This window comes from Maylandia zebra, linkage group LG15 (assembly GCF_041146795.1).
Source record: "Maylandia zebra isolate NMK-2024a linkage group LG15, Mzebra_GT3a, whole genome shotgun sequence".
Taxonomy (NCBI): Eukaryota; Metazoa; Chordata; class Actinopteri; order Cichliformes; family Cichlidae; genus Maylandia; species Maylandia zebra.
Window position 1 is genome coordinate 33,295,146 of NC_135181.1, and position 24,861 is coordinate 33,320,006.

The window sequence follows — 24,861 nt, forward strand, 5'->3', positions numbered from 1 at the left end:
ATGAGGTCATTAAAGCGGAAATTTTCCCCATGTACTTAGATGCTTGCTTACACATTGAGCTGCGCTTTTCTTGGCATGTCTTTATATACAAATCCAAACCTTTTGGCGTAAATTTAATGCTTCTTTTCTCTGCTTGCATCTCAGTGTCATCCTCTCGTTTACTCTTAATATCCGACATTTTTATTGTCCTCTTGGATTATTTCAAACTTCATAAAGATGTACAGCACACTGAGAGTCCATAGCCTGAAGTACAAACATGACATCCATTTACCTGCCTTTTGCAGCGGACAAACATTTCCACAGAGGGCGTTGGCATGTTTCAATTAGCGATCCAATTTTGCACCACTTTAGTACATCAAAACTCAGTTCATCAGTCTTTGTAGTGAAATTATGTCTTTAAACTCCAATAGCTTCACCGTTTTCCTTTACGGCTTAAACAATATTATCACTCACCAGCTTTGACGAACGAGTGACATGTTGATCCAGGCCTCAACATCAAATCTGTCTGGATTACTCACCAGACGATCCAATAACTTTTATTCGAGTTCGACGGTGATCCTTGAAATCCTTATATCCATTGATGAAGGATTATTCCTTTGTCCATGGGAAGGTTTTTTACTTTATGTAGTGGCAATTCCTTTACTTTTGAAAGATCAAACGTCCCACAACTTAAAGTCCACAAGCCACTGCTGCATTGAGGTAATATTTCGTACGCAGGCAAAAGAAGTCCATTGTCCAAACGTTTTAGTTGAAAGTTTTGGTTTATTTATCCATCTTGGCAAGCAATAACAAGATCCTTCCTGCTGCTTCTCCTGCTCTGGTAAAAAACCATAGGCCCACCCCAATGCATGCTGGTCCTATACCAGTCTCTTTATTTATAGAAACAAAATGGCCCTACAGCTCTTACTAACTAATTTAACAAAATAACAACAAACAAACAAATCATTTAAAACAAAATATTAACCAACAAATAAACCCCAAAATATAAGTAAACTAACAACAAACATTAACTAATTTCACAATAAATAAATAAATAAATAAATAAATAAAGAACAAATAGCTCCAACAGGAGTTCTTTGGGTTTCAATAAACTCACTGTGTTTAAAGAGTAATGTAAAGACTTACAACTGATTTTGCCTGCAGGCACCCCTAGATCCTGCATGTTTGTCACATAGCTAACTGCTAGAGTCCACATAGTGGTGAATATTAAAATTTGCCACCCACACACCACAGCCACAGTCTGGGTGTGACAAATTGTATAGGATAAAGGTCTAGTCATCTCTTAGTTTACTCAGATTGCACAGAGTGTATATTTGTTAATAATTTGAATCATTTTGGATAAGGATAAGTATAAGATAATGGGGAATTTCAGTTTTTACTTTATAATTTGTTTAGCGTAAGATTTACAGTTAAATTGTATTTTTTCTTGCCTTATTTAATTTTTACGTACTGTTCCTTTAACACACGGTAACTGTGCACGGGGGGAGGGTTCGCGACAGGCAGTGTGGAGCTACGGGGGCTTTAACTAGCTGTGGAGAAAAACAGTTTCTTACCGTGTTTGCAGTGTACTGGAACATTCAAATGGATCACTGTATTTCAAAACTGTGGAAATAAATGTTTGCCTGTTTGTTTTTCGACTACAAGCGGACTTTGTGGATTATGTTCAACTGCACTAAGACACGCGTACGGTCCGACTACCAGCTAGTGCTTCCGCGGTGATACAAATAATGCCAAAACAACAATAACTCACAATCAATAACTTTTAACATTTCTCTTTTTATTTGATTTTATTCTTTTCTCCTTATTTTTTTTTTGTCATCAAATTGATTGAAAACAATTGTAACTGAAAACAACTTATGAAGTACTGAGAAACATATGTCTCTCTGCTCCTCATCATCTGTGCAGGCTGAGAATATGACAAGAAAGTGTCAAAGGTCAAAAGGTATTCTCCTTCAACAGTGAAAGCTCAGAAATGGATAAATTATTAGCCACAATTTTGGCCTCTTCTGTTTGTGTGACTGAGGATGTAATTCAGAAATTTCACCAGTAGATGAAAGCATCGTTAAAGGCATGTCAAATTGGAACTTGAGCTGGTCTGTGCTTCACATTACAGAGGAAGAACACAGGCAGACAAACACACACACACACACACACACACACACACACACACACACACACACACACACACACACACACACAAACCCCAGCATATGCTATATTGCCCCAAAGGTTTCTTCCAGATCTATGCCATGGTACGCATATCTCAATTTCCAACTCGCAACTGTGATTCATTAAGTGTGGTGATGGTTACAAATGTGTAAGAATTGCACCAAACTGATTGAGAAAAAAATTTACCTGAAAATAATTTGAGCTATTGACAAACATATTTCCTGTCCCTCATCATCTGTCCAGGCTGAGAATATTCAATTCAATTTTATTTATATAGCGCCAAATCACAACAACAGTCACCTCAAGGTGCTTTATATTGTAAGTTAGATAATGCATACAGAGAGAAACCCAACAATCATATGACCCCCTATGAGCAAGCACTTTGCCAACAGTGGGAAGCAAAAATTCCCTTTAACAGGAAGAAACCTCCGGCAGAACCAGGCTCAGGGAGGAGTGGCCATCTGCTGCGACCGGTTGGGGTGAGAGATGGAAGACAGGATAAAAGACATGCTGTGGAAGAGAGCCAGAGATTAATAACAAGTATGATTCAGTGCAGAGAGGTCTATTAACACATAGTGTGTGAGAAAAGTGACTGAAGAAGAAGCACTCAATGCATCATGGGAATCCCCCAGCAGCCTACACTTATTGCAGCATAACTAAGGGAGGACTCAGGGTCACCTGGTCCAGCCCTAACTATATGCTTTAGCGAAAAGGAAAGTTTGAAGCCTAATCTTAAAAGTAGAGATAGTGGCTGTCTCCTGAATCCAAACTGGATTCAGTTTGGTGCTATAGAAGAGGGGCCTGAAAACTGAAGGCTCTCCCTCCCATTCTACTTTTAAATACTCCAGGAACAACAAGTAGGCCTGCAGTGCGAGAGCGAAGTGCTCTAATGGGGTGATATGGTACTACAAGGTCATTAAGATAAGATGGGGCCTGATTATTTATGACCTTGTATGTGAGGAGCAGGATTTTGAATTCAATTCTGGATTTAACAGGACGCCAATGAAGGGAAGCCGATATAGGAGAAATATGCTCTCTCTTTCTAGTCCCTGTCAGTACTCTTGCTGCAGCATTTTGGATAAACTTAAGGCTTTTCATGGAGTTTTTAGGACATCCTGATAATAATAAATTACAGTAGTCAAGGCTAGGAGTAATAAATGCATGAACTAGTTTTTAAGCGTTACTCTGAGACAGGATATTTCTAATTTTAGAGATGTTGCGCAAATGGAAGAAAAAGCAGTCCTACATATTTGTTTAATATGTGCATTGAAGGACATATCCTGGTCAAAAATGACTCCAAGGTGCCTCACAGTGTTATTGGAGGCCTAGGTAATGCCATCCAGAGTAAGAATCTGGTTAGATACCATATTTCTAAGCTTTTCAGGGCCGAGTACAATAACCTCAGTTTTATCTGAATTTAGAAGCAGTATAGAGGTCATCTAGGTCTTTATGTCTTTAAGACATTCCTGCAGTTTAACTAATTGGTGTGTGTTATCTGGCTTCAAAATGATTAACAAGATAATCGACCTCTGTTGGAGTAGCATTCAGGTAGCTGCTCTGCTCTGTGTTGGTACAGGGCATTGAAGATGATAACAGTGGGTAGATTACATTCTTAAACTCAGTTACAGCACTGTCAGACAGACATCTACTGTGATGAAATCTACTCCCCACTGCTGTGTAATCAATTATTGTAAATTAATCAGGAAATGATCAGACAGGAGAGGGTTTTCAGGAAACACTGTTAAATGTTCAGTTTCTATGCCATATGTTCAAACAAGATCTAGAGTGTGATTAAAGTGGTGGGTGGGTTCTTTTACATTTTGAGAGAAACCAATTGAGTCTAATAACAGATCAAATGCTGTGTTGAGGCTGTCATTTTTAGCATCTACATGGATGTTAAAATCACCCACAACAGGAAATCAGACAGACCGGCCTGTGCTTCAAGGTTTCTGATAATTAGAATGACTCGGGGGTGTTGATTCATTTAAACTAACATAATCATCCTGCTCTAACCAGGTTTCTGTAAGGCAGAGTAAATTGATTTGTGGATCAATTGTTAAGTCATGTACTAACAGAGACTTGGAAGAGAGACACCTAATGTTTAATAAGCAACATTTCACTGTTTTACTCTTTGGTGCAGATGTGGATACTGTATTGTTCTTTTTTGTGTGTTTTTTTAATGTTTAAGTCATTTTTTGCTGGTTTTTAGTTTGTTTTTTGAGCTGACACAGTCTCTAAGGGGAGTTTGGGGAGATAACAGGAGGAGAGAAGCTGCAGAGAGGCAGGTTTCCTCCAGAAAGTTTCCCAATTATCTATAAAGCCCACATTGTTTTTTGGACACCACTCAGACAGCCAATAATTTAAGGAGAACATGCGGCTAAACATGTCACTCCTGGTCAGATTGGGGAGGGGACCAGAGAAAACTACAGAGTCCGACACTGTTTTGGCAAAGTTAATAAAAGGATTGTGTGAAACTTGTAAACATCTCTGCGTGATGTCTACCAAGACAAAAGGATCGGAGAGACTGGCGTTGTCTTGACAATTTGGTGCCGTGACCCGGATCTTGGTTGCTGATCTCGATTTGGACCTTGGCTGAGCGGAAGGGACACGGAGGGTATCGCTGGCAGAAAACAAGGTATGCAGAGCCTGTTTTACCGAATCTGCACATTGGCAAATCCGCTAAATTTCACCCAAAAGTGTCCTGAATGCAGAAGTCCGCAAATTTAAATATGAGATGTGTGTGGAAGAGAGCTGGTTTCTCTAAAAGTGACAGTTGGTGTCTCAGAAAGCAGGACTTTCTAAAATCCACTGTCCTTGGTTTGGCAACCCTCCTACATAAATGATGTTTCACGTACTTTTTTTATTCAAAAGGTATAAATAATAATAAACGCTGTATTTTTGTAATTTTGTTAACAGGGCAGAAAATGAAAGTCAAGGATGTAGAGCAGGCTGAGTAATAAGTAGACAGGACCGGCTATCTATAACTGTGGGTTCAGAGGTGACGTGCTCTCAACCATCAAGCACTACACCACAACTTCTAGTGGCCCTGTCCCAAATATAATGGCAAGCACCTTTGCATCATTCACAAAACTAACTCTAACCAGGGAAAAGCCTTTTCTTACCTCACCTGACATCATCTTAATTCTTTCTTACCACTAGTTGCAGTTCCAAAGACTTCTGGAGAGGAATTAAAAGAGCTCTTGAGCTACAAAGACAAAGAGCTTGAGACCTATGCCAATCCTTAATAATTAAGGACTGGCATATTTTATATATAGTTGTGGCAACTGTTGTGATTTAGTGCTAAACGAGAAATTTGAAATGTACAATAACTGTGGAGTGTGTGGATGCGGGGGCGTTTCTATGCACCTCTGCCATTTCTTTCTGTCTCTCTCCACTTTTCTTTCTCTCGCTTGCTCTGTCTCAGCGTAGTGTATTTGTGTGCATATCTGTTAACTACACCTTACGCCTGCAGGGACGGGAAACTTCTGGGATTTCTGCCCTCCTCCTGGGCACACCTAAAGTAATCAAGCTCACCTATTTGTCAATTGATGATCAGCTGGCTCCTACTTAAGCTGGGAACAAAGCTTCATTCTTTGCCTGAGCACTGTACGAACTACTATTAGTGAAACCATCTTCAATCTTTAAGTCTGTGTCTCTGTTACCTTGAAGATTACGAACTTGTCATCTCATCTGTGCAAAAGCCCTGGCGTTTTCCCTGTGAGAGTGATTGGTTATAGAGAGCCTGATGAGATTCTATTCCTGTGTCAAATGTTTTCTGGACTCTGGATACTGTAGCTCATCTGAAAAACTGAGCCTCAAATCAAAAATACTTGACTACCTGCTTTAACTCTCTAACATCCAGATTAAAGCAGATAACTCTTAAGCTGGAAAGAAAATGGTAACATCATCATCATCATTTAGCCTGGAAAAATAGTTTGCTGCTTTATAAAAAAAGCTCTCAATAAAGCGAGAACATCTTATTATTCAGCACTGATTAAAGAAAATAAGAACAACCCTAGGTTAACAAAAAGTCAGAGCTCTGTTGAGCCAACCATTCCTTTAATGTTAATTAGTAATGCCTTCATAATTTAGCTAACCATTAGAGGAAAAAGTTACAACCATCTCATAGATGTGGCATTATATACAGCTACTTTCAGTACCATTGATATCTATTTGGAGTCTTTTTCTCCAATTGATCTTTCTGAGTTAACTTCAGTAATGACTTCCTCCAAACCAACAACGTGTCTTTTAGACCCTATTCCTAAGACTCCTCAAAGAGGCCCTTCCATTAATTAATGTTTCAATCTCTATTAACCAGCTATGAACCACAGGCCTTCAAGCTGGCAGTATTTAAACTGTTACTAGACCGAGCGGTCTTAGCTAATAATAGGCAAATCTCTAACCTTCCTTTTATCTCCAAAATTCTTGAAAGACTGAGTAGTTGTCAAACAGCTAACTGATCATCTCCAGAGAAATGATCAAAAATGAGAATAAGACAGTAAATGGAGAAATCCTTCTCATGCTTCTGTGTTGATTTTTTTTCAATTACTATTACACCTTGAGCCTGTCACCTTTGTCACAAAGCCCAACATTTCTGCATTTCTGGATTTCTTAATAATGTATGTAGTTGAGTGGCATTGTGCTGAATTCAGTATAAATTATGTTGACACACCAAAAGCAAGAGTCCTGGACCCGACAACATCTGTGGACAGATACTGAGAACTTGTGCTGATCAGCTGAGTGGGATTTTTCACTATATCTTCTCACTTTCTTTAGAGCTACAGACAGTACCTAAGATTTGGAAACATGCTATTATTGTTCCTGTTGCTAAGGGCAGTTCTCCTAAGGCACTGGATGATTTTAGGCCTGTGGCTCTGACTTCTTTAGTGATGAAGACATTTGAGAAGATAATTAAGAAGAAGATTTTAATGCATGTTGAACATCATCTTGACCCCTTCCAGTTTGCCTATAGAGCAGGAAGAGGTGTGGAGGATGCTGCTGTCACACTCTTGAGGCCCCTCACACCCATGCAAGATTATTATTTGCTGACTTTTCATCTGCATTTAATACAATTCAACCCTTCTTACTTGCTGACAGGCTTTACAATCATTTTAAGCTTGACACTAGTCTGGTCGGCTGGGTGACGGACTTTCTGACTACCGTAATTGTCGGGCTATAAGCCGCTACTTTTTGCACAAGCTTTGAACCCTGCGGCTTTTAGTCAGGTGCGGCTTTTCTATGGATTTTCCATGATTTTTGTGATATCGTAAGACGATTTGTTTTGTTTGTTCCGCTGTTGTACGGCACTACGTTGCCTGGCGGAAGGATCGGGGTTCAAGAGTGGTATGTTAGTCACATGTCCGTCCGCCAGGCAACGTAGTGCCATACGAAGTAGCGCGAAAAACAAACTTCAAAGTAGCGCTACGCATTCAGCGGGAGGCGTGGATGACGAACGGCGATAAACTTGCGAAAAGCAAGTTATGCCCAACTCCACCGGTGGATTCTGACAGCGTGGAAAAGTGCGAAAACATCCACGATCACCAACGGATTTTGAAGGGCTGGACTGCTGCATGATGGAGAGGAGGACACCGCCACGGCCCTTCTGAGGGTGTTCGACTCTGACACTGACAACGAGGATTTCTTTGGTTTTGAAAGTGACAACGAAGGAGAGAAGCGGAGAGTGGATGACGAAGCCATCCTGAGCCTGTTCGTTTCCGACATTGGAGAAGAGGACTTTGGTGGTTTTAGAGCGCAGGAAGAAGAGAAAGATGGTGAATGACTGACTTTTCTTCTTGTTAAAGCCGTGTCACTGCACCTGAGCCTAAAAGGTAGGCCGAATCAATTTTTCTGGTGTGCTGTAGGTTACTGTTATGTACTACATGTGCAAATATGTACCCATAACTTGTTTTTCAAAATATTAATAAAAGGGGTGTGTCTCCAAACAGCCATCTCTTTCCTGACAATTCCCTTTGTGCATATTCTCTTACATATGATAAGTCAACATTGAAACACCTGCGGCTTTTAGTCAGGTGCGGCTAATGTATGTACAAAACAGGATTTTCCCCTGATTTTAGCTTGTGCGGCTAATATTCAGGTGCGCTTTGTAGTCCGGGAAATACGGTAATAGGTCACGATGCGTGAGGGTGAATCATGTCTTTTCTGATGTGCTCTCCTCCTCTACTGGATCGCCCCAGGGTTGTTGCCTCTCTCCCCTTCTGTTCATTCTGTACACAAATGAGTGTCGCAGCAATTTCACGAACAGACACATCCTGAAGTTTGCTGACGACACAGTGATCGTCAGTCTTCTAGTGGGGGATGAGTCAGGCCATAGACAGGTTGTAGATGATTTTGTGAATTGGTGTGATGAGTCCTTCCTGTCACTTAATGTGTCAAAAACTAAAGACATGATTATTGATTTTAGGAAGTCCTCTTATAGCTCATCACCTACTATCATTAAAACTGCCGATATTGGGATCATTGAGAGTTATAAATATCTAGGTGTGGTACTTGACCATAAACTGTGTTTTGAATCTCATGCTGATGCCACTACTAAAAAAGTTCAACAAAGACTGTTCTTTTTAAGAAAAATGAGATCTTTTAATGTCTCATCTGAGATGTTGTCCTTGTTTTATAGATATTTTATCGAATCTGTGATGTCTTTTTGTATTGCTGCATGGTTTGGTAACCTGACGGTGAAGAATAAGAATCGGTTGGGACTTCTGGTAAAAACTGCTAGCAAAATTTTTACTACTATGCTAAATAAGATCAAATCCGACTTTCAAAGATGGGACAATTTAAAAACTTCGCTTCAGGGTAGAATCAACACAGTAAAGATGAACATACTGCCACGGCTTAATTTCCTTTTTTTTATGTTGCCACTCTCTCCTCCTCTAACTTATTTTAAAGACATACACTCTGCGGTGTCTAAATTTATTTGGAATGGCAAAAGGCCTAGGATACGTTTGTCAACATTGCAGCGGCCCAAATTGTTTGGTACACTCTGCGGTGTCTAAATTTATTTGGAATGGCAAAAGGCCTAGGATACGTTTGTCAACATTGCAGCGGCCCAAATTGTTTGGTGGCCTGGCAGTACCAAACTTCGAGTTTTATTACTGGTCATTCCGAATCAGGGCGCTTAGTACGTGGGTCAACCCAGAGACTACTACTGCGTGGAAAATGATCGAATCCGCCAAGGCAGCACCGCATAGACTACAAGATCTTCTGTTTGCTAATTTTCCCACCAATACGCTCTACAACAACAACGAATTCGGACCTATTATTGCCAACTCTATATAGGTATGGAGGAAGATAGAAAGGTGGCTGGGTGCTCCAGTTAAATTTTGTAAAAGCTCACCACTCTGGCATAATTTAAAGTTACTATGTGGCAGCCGACCATTTGTTCAACCCTCTCGGTTCTCACTCGGGATAAACCTTTTTGATGATCTATTCAACGCCCAAGGCCTTTGCTCATTTCAGGACTTAAGGACACGTTTTTCTCTTCCTGCATCTTCTTACTTTGTATATCTGCAGCTCAGATCAGCTTTCAAAGCATGTGGTGTCCCCTGGGACTCTCCTCTTCCCTCTCATCCCATGTTGGACTGGATCCTGCCTAAATCTGGCAGACCCTCTGTTTCCAAAATCTACAACAAATTAGCCGAACATGGTATGAAGTCCCTGCCTATTGAATCTATTTGGGTCAGGGAACTGGGAGAACTACAGGTTAATATAGACTGGGATACAGTGTGGTCTAATCTGAGTTTGACTTCTAAGAACCTGGCGCATCCATTAATTCATTTCAAAACCATACACAGAACATACATTACACCCTATAGGAGGTTCCAGATGAAACTACAGGCTACGTATTACTGTCACATCTGCAATGATTCATCACCTGGCACGTTTTTGCACATGTTTTGGGACTGTCCTGTGGTATCCGATTTTTGGGTCTTTGTGAACTCTGTGTTATCTGAGGTGCTGGAAGTTTTTTATGTTCCCAATCCTGGTCTTTGTCTCCTTAATGATACCTCTGAAATCTCCTTAAAACAAATGCAATGCAAAATGTTGTTCGCTGGATTCACATCCGCAAAGAAGACTATTACAAAGCAATGGTTCTGTCCTGACATTTGTATGGAATCATTCTGTAGACGATGTCTTATCCGTGTTATTGGTTTTGAACATACCACAGCAAAATTAAATAAAGCTCGACCCACGACTGTTGATGCTTGGAAAATCTTCTCATCCAGAGTTATCTCCTGGAAGAGGCAATAATTGGTTTTAACTTTGTGTTTTTTGTGTCTTTTCTTTGCTGTCCCTATGCCTTGTTTGCTAATGTTTGCTTTGCTACTGCAGTTTACAGTTGTGCTGTATATGTCTGTACACCCCCCCCCCCCCAACCCCGTTTTAAATCAATAAAATGTTGATCACAAAAAAAAAAAAAAAAAACTGCTAGCAAAATTCCAGGGAGCTGGCAAGATGGACTTTTGGCCATTTACAATAGAAATGTGCTTAGAAAGGCTCATTCTATTATTAATTGTGTGAACCATCCACTTCACAGTGAGTTTGAGTTGTTGCCTTCCGGCCGCCGTTTTAGAGTACCTCCAAGGAGGACTAAAAGACTCCAGGTCTCTTTTATCCCTACTGGGTCTTGTCTCCTTAATGGTAAGGGAGCGACCGTGGCTCAGGGGGTTGGGAATCGCAGCTGTAACCGGAAGGTTACAGATGCGATCCCTGGGCTCTCTGTCCTGGTCGTTGTGTCCTTGGGCAAGACACTTTACCCTACTTGCCTACTGGTGTTGGCCAGAGGGGCCGATGGCGCGATATGGCAGCCTCGCTTCTGTCAGTCTGCCACAGGGCAGCTGTGGCTACAACCGTAGCTGCCTCCACCAGTGTGTGAATGTGAGAGTGAATGAATAGTGGTATTGTAAAGCGCTTTGGGTGCCTTGAAAAGCGCTATATAAATCCAATCCATTATTATTATTATTATTATTATTATTATTATTATTATTATTATTAAATAATTGTCCTTGAACTTTCTATCATTATTATTGTTGTTATTATTTTATAGTATTGTTCTGTTTATTTTTATCCTGCTGCTAAACTAATTTCCCCTTGTGGGACAATAAAGAAATTGAATTGAATTGAAATTGAATTGAATAAGCTAATATCCATCATGAACAACACCTCCCACCCCCTGCATGAGACTGTACGAGCACTGAGCAGCTCGTTCAGCAGGAGACTTTTTCACCCACAATGCAGGAAGGAGCGCTACCGCAGCTCATTCTTAATTGCGATAGCAGTAGTTGTAGATTAGTAAACGTAGCATCAGCACCAAAATGCACTTGAACATAGATGTCAAAGTAACTTGTCTATCCTTTATCCTTCCAAGGATGCAGCCCAGCCCCCGAGTTTGGACACAGCCCTTATAATCAGCTCACAGCTCAACTGTCAATAAAGTTTGTAAAACCTTTTGACGTTTGTACGTTGTGCGCATGCGCCCTCGCACAGTACTGCAGAGGGCTCGAGCAGCTACAGGAATGTCGGTTATTTCAAACACTGACTCAGTAGGTCCCTGGACTCGAGCTTCTGTTGGGGAAATGGTAGTTTTTGCGCTCTGTGAATGAAACCGTGTAAGGTTCTGGGAATTTATATCACTCGGGTTGCCATGGCCTCTTTAACCGTCACTTCAGATGCTCGGAGCGTCGAGAAGCATCGAAAGTCCTTCTCGCTGCTCTTCTACCGGGCCGTTCGGGACCTAAAGCCGGTCTGGATGTTGGAGGACATGCGGACGATGGAAACTTTTTACTTGGACGAGGACTCTGGCCAGAGGATTTACAGCCCGTCGGAGGCGTTGCTGTACGCTATAGTTCATGACCACCAGGCGTACGCTCAGTACCTCCTCAGCCGATACACGGATGAAGCGCTAGCAAAACCCGGGGAGCGCTTCTGCCCCTGCCCGTCCTCCGCGCCTCACCTCGCTATGGCTGTTCGCTACGACAGACGCTACATTCTCTGCCTCATCTTACAAGAAACCCACCGTATAGCCATTACCCCGTCCTACACGGACCGAGCTGGGTGTTTTCACATCGAGGACGGAAGAACCCCGCTACATCTGGCTTGCGAGCTTCTGCGTCCCGAGGCGGTCATCTTGCTCCTGGGGAGCGGGGCGTCCCCGTACGCCCAAGACCACAACGGCCTGACCCCGCTGGACATTACTTTGGAAAAGCTCAGAGACTCCACGGTGGTCAGAAGTGGGGAGAAAAGGCGGTGTCTGGACAACCTGCTCCTGTTTATGCCAAAAGTTCGCTTCAAAATGAAGGAAGCTCTGGTTGGAGAATCGGAGCGCTGGAGCAAGATGCTAGGCGAGGAGACCTACCTTTACCTGTCGGGAAGGAGCCCGGCGCCGTTGGTTCTCAGCGCCATGCAGACTGTTCTGCAGCAGCTGAGCCCTGCCAGCTTTCCGGACAGCCTACTCGAGCTGCCCATTCCCTCCTCCCTCAAACCACCGGGACTGCCTGTGAGCCAGCGGGACAGGCAGAGGGTGGTGTAGCATCAGTGACACATGCATGCCCTGTTTGGATACTGCTGTTTTAGCATGCTGTGTGTGAGCATTTGAAGATCCTGTATGGCTATTATAGGCCTGAACAGATAAAACACTAACAGTCAGGGAACAAATAGACTAAATTAATGTGATCTAATGATGCAACATAAGCCACGCTGATTCCACCGGAAGGAATAAAAAAGCCATACTGTAGCGTTTCACATTGATTCAGGTGCCATGAATCATTTATGTGTCTATGAAATGTTGTATCTAGTAATGATACAAGTGTATTGTATCAAAAGGACGGACAGACACTAATACTGACCTGTGTTACTGATGAATTTAATTTATTAAAATTATAGTATTTATCAGCAACATAAAGTAGTCATAAGAAAATGATCAGGTGACTTGAAAACATTTTGGATCTCTGTCTTTGAATAAATAAAAATTTAAGTGACTGTCTTCCTGGGCCTTCATTGACAGAACATGTTTGTTGCTAATGGAAATGAAGAAGGGGGTGCATACTGTAAGGAATCTAAGGAGCTTGGAAAGGAAGAAGCTTCTCCAGTTCTGAAGAAACTGAACTGGAGAAGCTTCAAGAGGTGAAACATCGTCAAGAAACTTAAAGAAGTCCAGTTGCTTTTCTTTCCAAGCTCCTTGTTTTACTATAGCCTGGGTGATTGAGAACCTACACAGACAGTAAGTTAAATATAATTATTAGTATAACAATGATTATTAAAATTAAAGATTTTAATATTTAGTAGTATTCGGTTTGAAAAGGTTTTCTGAAACTTCACTTGTTGGTACACAGAAGGTCTGATGCAGTTTGTAGATAAGGAACAAATTCAGCCTACACTAACAAATGAAACATGGGGTTTTTAAAAATTAATTCTTAGTTTTATGTTCAATATACTTAAAATTGTTAATCTTATGGGTGTAATTAATATTTTTAAATTTGATTTAATTAATTCTATACCGTTTTAATGTTAAATAATATTGATATTTCCAATTTATTGAACACATTTAATTAAATCCAAAGAGCCCTTTCCACATCCTTTCTGAGCATGCGCAGAGAATGAAAAAACTGAATGAAAGAACTCTGAATGACCTATTAAATAAAAGTGTAATATCTTTGACACCTAGCGATACAAACGATGATTTTACCAGCACAAACCGACAAACGGAGCACTAACCACCCAGTATACTTGATTTTATTTTTGGGGGCAAGTGGGTCACGTTCACAGAGTGGGCTGTTCCGGTATATAATGGTAAACGTGCTCACAGGAACAGATTTATGAAATGAGTAATAGAAATTTTGGAGCATTTGAAATTTAACTTGTATTATTAATACATTTTAAAAGAAATAGGAGTGTTCTTAAGTTTAGACCATCTCTGTGCTACCCCTTTGCATGTGTCTCACTGTAAACGATTAATTTTTTCTGTTTTTCTTTTTCTCTCAGGTTGCTGGTTGTGGAATTTGGAGCTGCGGAGATTTGAGCTGTGCTCCAAAAGTTCATGTTGAAGGTACCTAATGCTTGCATATTATTTACTTTTTCCTTAATACGCAATTTTACATTTTGAATTCTCTTATTTGGTCTTTTAGGTTATCACCACAGTTCCACTGCTGTCCACATTCATGAGCAGTCTTGACCAGTACTCTGACCAGTTGATGAAGATTCTACGAAAAAAAGGAGGGGAAACAGCGCGGCGGATCACAGCAGCATTGTCTACAATTCACAGGTATTCTGTCTTGTTATAATGTTCTGTAACTAATAGATTAGTTGCAGGTTGATCTCAGGTCTGGTTATTAACCTGTATTTTTAACTTTCTTGGGTCATTTTATGCTTGTTCTCTCCTGCGTTATACTTCTCATCTCGCTTTTGGCTTATATTCTGGACTTGGTCCTGACACAAAGCAGAACTAAGTAACTCATGCCCCTAGAGGCCATAAGTGCCGCTGCTGGCATTGTAGCTTTTTTCTTTTCTTTTTTTTGTTACTCATTAATTGTCCAAAGGAATAATTAGCTACACTGAGAAAAGACAAAGGCAGACAACATTTCACATTTCGCCACAACTCAGTGACACAATAGATTATTTTTTTTCACTCAAACTTGGTATAAATACTGCAAATGTGGTGGTAGCCCGCATACCTCATATTAACGTGACAGTGTGTAGTTTTTGTCATTAATTTTTGGAAATCTCTATCAAAATGTTTTTGATTCCTTTGAACAGCACTCCTATGCAACAACACTTTTCGGGTGGTACACCACGCTAAAGCTGCATTTTCCGCGACCCAATGTATCGCAATCAGTGTAATTGGACTCATAACTTATAATCTTTATGGGAATGAATTGGTAAGCTTCTCATTCTCTAACACAAAATACTACTTGCTTGCAAAAAGCATGTTTAAAATTACTTAGAAACAATTATGAATTGGTTAAACAACAATAAAAATTGACTTAAGTTTTGTGGGGGTCTCTAAAAACTTCAAAAAAGTAATTGCGCTGCATGTGTTGTTTTGTTTAGAGTTCCCGAATCGAAGTGAAGTGTGAATGCATCCTTAAAGCTGTGATTATATACCTGAATGAGAACCCTGAAAATCTCATCAAAGAGTACATGGTAAGTTTATTTTTAAAGGGATATTCCACCCCTCAGTAAAATTTTGACTGTCATAATTCCCAGAGTTTTGTAAGTTGAAAAATGTATTTTCTAAACAAGCCCAGGCATTCTCCTGTTCTGGCAGCAATCAGTTTTCTTTAAATTAGCTTACAACAATAAAGTGCATGGGAAATACTAGGATTTTGTTTCCATTCACTTACATTGTTTTATGCAAAACTAAAGAAAATGACCCTGGTCAGCAGAATATTGATAATATTATTAATGTATACTCCTTCTGCCCTCTGTCCATGTTTCATGTATCTTCTTCTTGGTCTTTATTGGTGATTGTCTTAAATCCACATTTTTCTTTGGTCTGTTCTCCTCAGTCTCATTCAGGGATATGTGTAATTAGGATAGTGTGGACCATTTGAACTAAAATGCAGTGAATAGATAGATGATGCAATGACCAAAATACAACAGATTTAAAATATTTCTGTCCTTTTCAGGATTTCAACGTGATGGAAGCTGAAGAGCTTGAGAGGATGGATTTGGCGTGTTTATAAAATAATCCATGAAGGAGCACAGCCTGATGACTCCCTTGAAGATGTTGGCATCATTATCGAGAGATGCACCGTCTTGCAGGATGTTCACGATGTGGCGAGCGGGTGTGCACTTTTGTTTGGGCTAATTTACTGCCTCAATCTGAGTTACCCAAAGCCACTTCGCATTTGAGTTCTTCCAGAAGGTGCTCATGGGACTGGAAGACAAAAAACTGTCTAACAAAATACAAGTGCTGAAGAACAAACTCTGCCAAAAGGAGACGCAATGACTCTTCTAGATCGAAATGTCTCCCAAAATAAGTGCTCTGTTTCACTGTTTAAAAGTTCATAAATATATATATGTTGATCTTTGTTTGTAAATATTTTGTCATAGCTTTAATATTTAAGAGATTTACTGAATGCCATTTTTCTTTTGATTGTGGAAAAGAAAACATAATTCAGAAACTTGAGTTTTTGGAACTGGGGACAAAATTACGCAGATGGATATATTTCCTTGTTTCACAACATTTTCTTCAGTTTGAGTTGCTGTGGTAATTCTGCAGACTGTAGCCATTGCAGACCTACAACTGTAGATCCTGAAATCATTCTGTCAGGTTTGACATCCTACTCCTCACTACACTGTCACTTAGTTGAAACTGGAAAGTTGTTTCAGATGTTTACATTTTATTTTACACACTTCAGTTAATGTTGCATTATGCAGTGTTGTTTCCCTGTTTAAGCTTTGCCTCGTTGAAGGCTTTTGTTCAAGTTGTTAAAGCAACACAATTTTTTTTTTTTGTATTTACACTTCATATTAGTTCTCGTGTACCAGGTTTCCATTGTAGGTCAAGGATCTTGAGTGTTATAAATGTTAAAGTGTATGTGCAAACAAATGTGAAAAGGTTCTAAGGTTGTCACCTGTACTCACGTTAAGTACTGGATTTTTGGTCTTAGCATTTAATTAAGAATATTTTGAGATTTGCTATATGCATTTTTTTATTGTAAAATTTATTATATAATAGAAAACTTATAATTCTGAATCAGATTTTTGTAACTGGGGACTAAATCGTTTTTACCTTTGTGTCACTTAAGTATTTTCTGTAATTGCATTATACAGTGATTTTTAAGTTGCTGTGGTAAATCTGCAGATCTGACTATAATCACAAGTTGTATTGAATTTGACATCTTACGGCACACTACAATGTCACTTTGTTGAAACTCGAAAGTTGTTTCCAATGTTTAAATTTTGGTCATGCACTTTAAGCATTTAATATTGCCTTATGCAGTGTTGTTCCCTGTCGAAGCTTTGCCTTGTTAAGGCTCACCGTAAATAAAGTTGTTGATGCAGCACCCTTTTTTTGCATTTACACTTTATGTAAGCTTTGGTGTAAGAGTTTTCTATTGAAGTGCAAGGATCTTGAATGTTATAAATGGTAACGTGTGAGCAAGTGTAAAAAGGTTTTTGAGTTGTCACCTGTACTCTGTAGTTAAGTGTTAGACCTTTGCTGAAGACCTCTGAAAGGTCCAAACACCTAATTACAATGTATAGATGACAACTCAGGAACCTTTCTAGACTTGTTTTGTTGATACCTAAACATTTACCATATAGATGAAACTATTAATTAAATCATAATTAAGCAAATTAATTAGGTCCAAAACGCAATCTAAATGGTGCCATTAAATTCAAATTAATATTGTCAATTGAACCTAAAGCAATACAGTTAATAAAATGAACAAAGTATTTAAATTCTATTTAATGGTGTTAAATAGTAACAATGAAAGGAAAGCTGTTGTTTTTATAGAACAATTTCACTTCTGATATACATCACCATTGAAATTGCAGATAATAACCATATTGATTTATGTTTAATTGACCAGGTTTTGTGGAAAAGATTGCCTTAACTTTGTCAATTAAATCCAACGTTTTATTTCTTAGAGTGTAGAAAACATTTGTATATACAGTGTACACAAGAGTTTGTGTGTATAGACTAACCAATACTAAAACTGAAGATATTTCCTCTATTTGTATTGTATTTTAGCTTAGTGATCCAAGCTCACAAAATTGTTTCCAATTAAGTTTGTTTTGTTTTGGGTTTTTCTTGGTCTGGTTTTCATTTAATATTTCTATTTCATATTTATGATAACCTTGGTTTTGAACCTGCTGAAGGGTTTTCAGGAGGTTTTACCTGCAGGTGGTGGGAAGCAACAAAGTAGAAATACTTTGTTAGCTTTTGAATAACTTTTGATTTTTGCCCCAACAGCTGAATATAAACACCTCCTTTCTGGTCATTACATTTTCAGAATAGGCTTGTTCGTTGGGTTTAACACATTTGAGGGTTTTGCTTTTGTTTTGTTTTTTTCCATCTCTGCATGCCTTCAAACATCAGACTTATTTGAGCCAAAATGGAAAAGCACCCTTCAATTATTATCACGGGAAACACAAGGTCCTTGGGCAGTGAGATACAGTGGCTTGCAAAAGGATTCTGCCCCCTTGAACCTTTCCACATTTTGTCTGACTGAGCTGGAGTTGTTTTGCAAAGAAGAATGGGAAAGGATTTCAGTCTCTAGATGTGCAAAGCTGGTAGAAACATACCCTAAAACACTGGCAGCTGTAATTGCAGCAAAAGGTGGTTCTACAAAGTATTGACTCTTAATAATTATGCACACCCCACTTTTCAGTTATTTTTTGTAAAAAAATGTTTGGAATCGTATGATTTTCGTTCCACTTCTCACGTGTACACCACTTTGTATTGGTTTATCACGTGGAATTCCAATAAAATTGATTCATGTTTGTGGCTGTAATGTGACAAAATGTGGAAAAGTTCAAGACGGCCGAAAACTTTTGCAAGCCACTGTACATAAGCTTGTTGCTGCAAGTCTACTGCAGAGCATGAACAGGTAGAAACAAAGGCTGCTACTTTTTGCAGCTCTGTTTGCTGTAATCAGGTTGTACAGTTGTTTTCATAATCTTGTTTAAAGCCTCAGAAAATCTGAAGATGACCATATAATGCAAAAAAATCAATTTGCATAATGCATCATTTCCAGCTTTAACTTTGGATCTATCCATTATAAATAAGATTAATGCTTATCCAATTCAAAGCAAACTAGAAAAATTTGCATTTCCTGCAAAAATGCAGTGTGGATGCTTTAAAGCTGAAGCTGTATGCAAAAACTAGCTGAAAAAGCTGAAAAGTTGCAGAAATTGTAAAAACTTTGCAGAAGCAAAGGAACTTTGCTAAAATGGAATAACTTAGCAGAACTGCAATATCTTAGAGGAAACATAATACTTGGCAGAAATACAATAGCATAGCAGAACTTAACAGAAATATTGTAACTTACCAGAAACATGATAACTTCTCAAAAATACAAGAATTTAGGAGAAATAGTATAAGATAACAGAAAGAATATATTTTGCCAAAAACACTTAAGCATTACAGAAACACTATGATTTAGAAAAATAGTACAACAGAGCAGAAATACTGTGATTTACCAGAGACACTGTGATGGACTATGAATATTGTAATTTTAAATCAATACTATGTTTTAGCACAAATACTATAATTTGACAGAAATACTATCATTTGGCAGAAATACTATGTTTCAGCACAAATACTCTGGTTTAGCACAAATAGTATAACATAGCAGAAATACAATTATATAGCAGAAATGCTATATTTAGAAAGAAAAATATAATATAGTAGAAATAGTATGATTTAACAGAAATACTACAATATAGCATAATAACAATGATTTAGAACAAATACTATGATTGAGCAGAATAGTAATAACTTAAGTGAAAATACTGGAAAAGTAAGATGACAAGCTGAAAAAAAAAACGGAACATGGTTAAGTTCCCTCAAAACTAATTGTTGTTCACCTGTGAAAAAAAATTAAAGAAATAAAAATAAATTTAAAAAACAAGAAGGACCAGCCAACAGATACACACGAAATCAAGTATGTATACACAAATGCACAGAGAGAGAGACACACGGAGGGTCTATGCCAGTCAACCAGTCTGAATATATTTTATTTTTTTCCAACAATGAGATGCTGCCCTAAAGAGGGTCTCTCTCTCTCTCTCTCTCTCTCTCTCATGCACACACACACACACAGGGAGAGAGAAGCATGTTTTCAGTCAAGCAGCCTGGGAGCTGCTGAATTTGAATCCACAGAGGCTGTGTACTTTTTCCCGCCAAAACAGGTGCACATACGCAGCACAGAGACAGGATTTTTGTAGTCTATTTCTCGTAGTGAGGATTCCCCTCAAACAAATGACCATAATTTCCTAACTGTATTGGCCAGAACGGTCATTCTTACACCATTTTGTTCAGAAGAGATGGGGGAATCTTAAAGTGTTGACAATTTATCATTAAAATATTAATTATTAAAGATATTTGACTTCTAATGCACCATAACTGAGTAGAGCAAAGCAAAAACTGCCTTGACTTGCCCTCAAACAACGCTTTCTAACTCTAAATCTACTTGGAGTATCAGTATCATTCTTTCACCGTAAGAGACAGCAGGCTTTGGTGAACAATCATGGAAATTTCCAGGTCTCTGTGGAAATCCAACAAAAAGTTATGACGAGAGAAAAAAGTGGTTCATTTCCAGAGTTTGAAATCTGAAGAAATCTGAGCGAAGGACAAATTTCCTACCCTCAAACAAGTCCAACTCATTTCAGAACGGTAATAGGTGAGTAAATAATTCTTGAATTGTGAGCGTCAGGAGTGTCTGAAGATATACTGGGACAAGCCTTATGTCTTAACTTTGCTTCGTTAAGGAGATATGACGATTCGAATATGCCTCTTATTACAGAAATCAAGCGGTGATTTTGAACAAACTCTCCATTGACTTTCTATGGAGAGTTTTGCAACTTTGTGTTGGTCTGAGGAGATTTGCCAGAATTCTATAAATCCCACAACAATGATAGTGACATTTTCAGAAAGCCAGCAAAAATACCTACGTTTTGATGTATAATTTATGGAAGTTGAGTGAAAATTGAGCAAGTAGCAAGAAGTTGTTCGGACATGAAGAGAAGACTGCAAAACCTTCAGTGGCACACTGGAAGCCAAGAGCATAGCAACCATAACAACACATGTATTTTGTGAAAAATCACAATTTTGCAACTGAAAACTTTAAGAGGCATAAAAGTAAAACGGTAAAAGATTTGAAAAAGCTGATTTATACCTGAATAGCCCAATAATTTGAGAACATTTTAAAGTTTGAATGGTTGTTCTAGGTGAAAATATGAGGAAGTAGTTAAGTTTCAAAAACAAGCAAATTTTAGCAGAATTGCAGAAGTTTCCCATTCATTTCAATGGGACAAATTAAGCTTAATATTTTAAAAAGTATAATAGTGAAAAATACCAAAAGACTAGAGATGGCACGATACCACTTTTTTATGTCCGATACCGATACCGATATCATAAATTTGGATATCTGCCGATACCGATATGAATCCGATATAGTGTTTTTTAATCAACAAAACTGTTTTTTAAATATCTTGCTGCATTTTGTATAAGTTCATACTCAAGTTTAAAACAACAACTACACTAAAGCTATTCTGTTATACCTGTATGCAAAAAAAAATATTTCATAGTTCAGCAATACTGATCAATCTAATTGGGTGGATGCCGTAGGCATCCACACTATTGAGATCCTGTTTCTCTTTATTCTTTATCCTTTATTATTCTAGTTGCTCCGTTTCTTTGCCGCTTAACTACTCCCTCAGTTTTCAGCCGATTTTTACCATTCACACTCTAAACTGTTCTGCTATTTCTGCTTTCGACTGCTATATCTTTTGGTACTTATTACTATTATACTTTTTAAAATATTACACTTTTTTCCTTTAATTTGTCCCATTGAAATGAATGGGAAACTTCTACAATTCTGCTAAAACTTGCTTGTCTTTGAAACTTAACTACTTCCTCATACTTTCACCTAGAAACTCCATTCAAACTTTAAAACGTTCTCAGATGATTGGGCTATTCCTGTGTGATTCAGCTTTTTCATATCTGTTACCGTTTTCATGTAATGACTCTTTAAGTTTTCAGTTACAACTTTGTGATTTTTCAGAAAATACATGTGTTGCTATGGTTGCTATGCAATTAACTCCCACTGCACACTCGTCCGTTCTGAATTTTCTCTTCATGTCTGAACAACTCCTTGCTACTCGCTCAATTTCCACTCAACTTCCACAAATTATACATCAAAACGTAGGTATTTTTGCTGGCTTTAAGACAGTGTCACTATAATTATTGTGAGAGTTACGTTTTTTTCACAATTTGCCTCGAAGTGACACATGGTCTAAAAACTCCCCATTCAAAGTCTATGGGGAGGTTGTGAAACTCAGAGCTGAAATACTGAAACTGAAGGCATTTTCAAATCGTCATATCTCCTTAACGAAGCAAAGTTAAGACATGAGGCTTGTCCCTGTATATCTTCAGACACTCCTGACACTCACAATTCAAGAATTATTTTCTCACCTATTACCGTTCTGAGATGAGTTAGACTTGTTTGAGGGGTGGAAATCTGTCCTCCTCTCATTTTTCAAATTCCGAAAATGAAGCCGTTTCTTCTCTCGTCATATCTCCGCGACGGAGATACAAAGAGCTATGTAAATCGCAGTCAAAGTACACCAAAGTCCGCTGATTCACCCAGTGCAAGAATTATGCTTCTATCCCACCTAGTTTTTGAGTTACACGACGTTTTGTAACTCCAAAAAACGGCGTTTTTCGCGTCTCACCGCGATCTAATTCTGACTCCTCATCACCCTTTTTTTCAAAGCGCCCGCCCCCTTAGAGGTGGCGCGATTGGTAATGACACCGCTCTTCAGACCAGAGGTCGTGGGTTCGATTCCACCTTGGCCCACATGTTTTTTTTTTAACTACAAATTTATACACTATCACAGACCGGTAATTCATATTGATAATTTATTACAATTCTGCAAAGTTTAATGATTTTAGCAGCTTTTCTAATATGGACCTCAGATTCTGGTTAACAGTCTATGGCAGAAATACATACAAGTACACAGCCTGATGAAGCAGACAGAAGCAGTACCTCTGATTGGTTCCGCAGTTTCACCTCTTATCAGCACAAATCTCACCCTCTTCTGCTGTTTTCACCTCTTTTCTGCTAATTTGAGCTTCTGTTCCACAGTGCACTCAGCCTCTTCTGCTGTTTTCATTAGAATTTTAAGCTTTTCCACCTTTTTTCAGTTACGTGAGAACCAGTTTGGCTCAATGAGTAGCTGAAAAATATCAGCCTCTTCTGCTGTTTTAGCAGGATTTCAGAGTTCAGCTTTTTCACTTGTTTTAAGCACAAATTTCAGTTTCTTTACCTCATTTCACAACAAAGTTCTTCCTCTTCACCTCTTTTCTGCTAATTTGAGCTGCTGCTCCACAGTGCACATTTTCCCTCTCATCATATCTTTGCTTGTGACCAGAACTCATTTGGCTCAGAGGGTAGGGCATCTGTCGTGAGACCCGGTGGCAGAGGTTCGAATCCTACCTGTGACAGCTGCTACACATGTTCACTGCTTGCATGCGCTCTGCTTTCTTGACACTCTCCAGTGTGTCATTACACATACAGCCATCTTCAGCAAGCACTTCTGCTTCTACACTTCTTTTCAACTCGGCTTTTTGCTTCTTTACCTCTTTTCAGCAGAAATTATTCCTCTTCACCTCTTTTCTGCTAATTAGAGCTCCTGCTCCACAGTGCACTTAGCCTCTTCTGCTGTTTTCATTAGAATTTTAAGCTTTTCCACCTTTTTTCAGTTACGTGAGAACCAGTTTGGCTCAGTGAGTAGCTGAAAAATATCAGCCTCTACTACTGTTTTAGCAGGATTTCAGAGTTCAGCTTTTTCACTTGTTTTAAGCACAAATTTCAGTTTCTTTACCTCATTTCACAACAAAGTTCTTCCTCTTCACCTCTTTTCTGCTAATTTGAGCTTCTGCTCCACAGTGCACATTTTCTCTCTCATCATATATTTGCTTGAGACCAGAACTCATTTGGCTCAGAGGGTAGGGCAGCTGCCGTGAGACCCGGGGGCAGAGTTTCGAATCCTACCTGTGACAGTTGCTACACATGTTCCCTGCTTGCATGCGCTCTGCTTTCTTGACACTCTCCAGTGTGTCATTACACATACAGCCATCTTCAGCAAGCACTTCTACACCTCTTTTCAACTCATCTTTTTGCTTCTTTACCTCTTTTCAGCAGAACTTCTTCTGATTCACCTCTTTTCTGCTAAATGTTTAGCCTTTTCACCTCTTATTAGCACAATACTAAGCAGCTTCTGCTAATTTCACCAGAATTGTCAGTCTCTCCACCTCTTCTTTGTAAGAATCAGTTTGGTCCAGTAAGGTGAGACGCCGCCTATAGATCAGAAAGGCCAGGTTCGAATCTCGCTCAGGGCAATGTTTTTTGTTTTTTCAACTTTTTCTGCTTTTTTCAGCAGAAATCTTCAGCGTAAGGCATCCACACAGCATTTTCGCAGGAAATGCAATTTTTTCTAGTAAACTTAAACCTACACCATCCTCCCTATTCTGGTATTTTAAAGAGTACTTAGCATAAATATTAAGCAACCTAACTAATAGGGTTCCAACTCCCAGCAACAACAAAAATAAATAAATAAAAAATAGGGAACCACCCCTCACGCTCCACCTCATGATGCTTAATCGACGTAATCAACCTTAATTTGATGCAGTGTGAAAAAAAATGCACAGAAATCAATTATTTTTCAAGAAATATTAAATAGATTCAACATCTTTCTTCAACAAAATTGCAGACTGCACAGATGGTACCTTCCCAAAGGAAAAAGTACTATAGCTTACTAGGGTATATATATTAGACTTAATAGTTACTATATACAGTAATTGACTTCTATTCATTTTACATCAAATTGAAACTTTGGGTGTCAGATAATTATTTATTAAAAGCTAGACATTTTAAATGAGAATAAGAAAGAAAAGTATGTCTTTGTGCCCCCTTTTCCCTGTTAATGCCCTATCGGCCCCCCTGG

General features: G+C 38.9%; 1 protein-coding gene across 2 annotated transcripts; it reads left to right on the plus strand.

Moving 5' to 3' along the window:
* Window positions 1–11,644: 11,644 nt before the first annotated feature.
* Window positions 11,645–17,192, plus strand: zgc:112001 (ankyrin repeat domain-containing protein 9). 2 transcript variants are annotated; one of them, XM_076874299.1, is made up of 5 exons: window positions 11,645–14,230; window positions 14,310–14,446; window positions 14,938–15,059; window positions 15,232–15,324; window positions 15,810–17,192. In XM_076874299.1, the coding sequence occupies exon 1, from the start codon at window positions 11,786–11,788 to the stop codon at window positions 12,713–12,715; it is 930 nt and encodes a 309-aa protein (XP_076730414.1). In that variant the 5' UTR covers window positions 11,645–11,785; the 3' UTR covers window positions 12,716–14,230; window positions 14,310–14,446; window positions 14,938–15,059; window positions 15,232–15,324; window positions 15,810–17,192. The 2 variants fall into 2 exon arrangements, with proteins under 2 accessions (XP_076730414.1, XP_076730413.1); XM_076874298.1 differs by lacking the exon at window positions 14,938–15,059.
* Window positions 17,193–24,861: the final 7,669 nt, after the last annotated feature.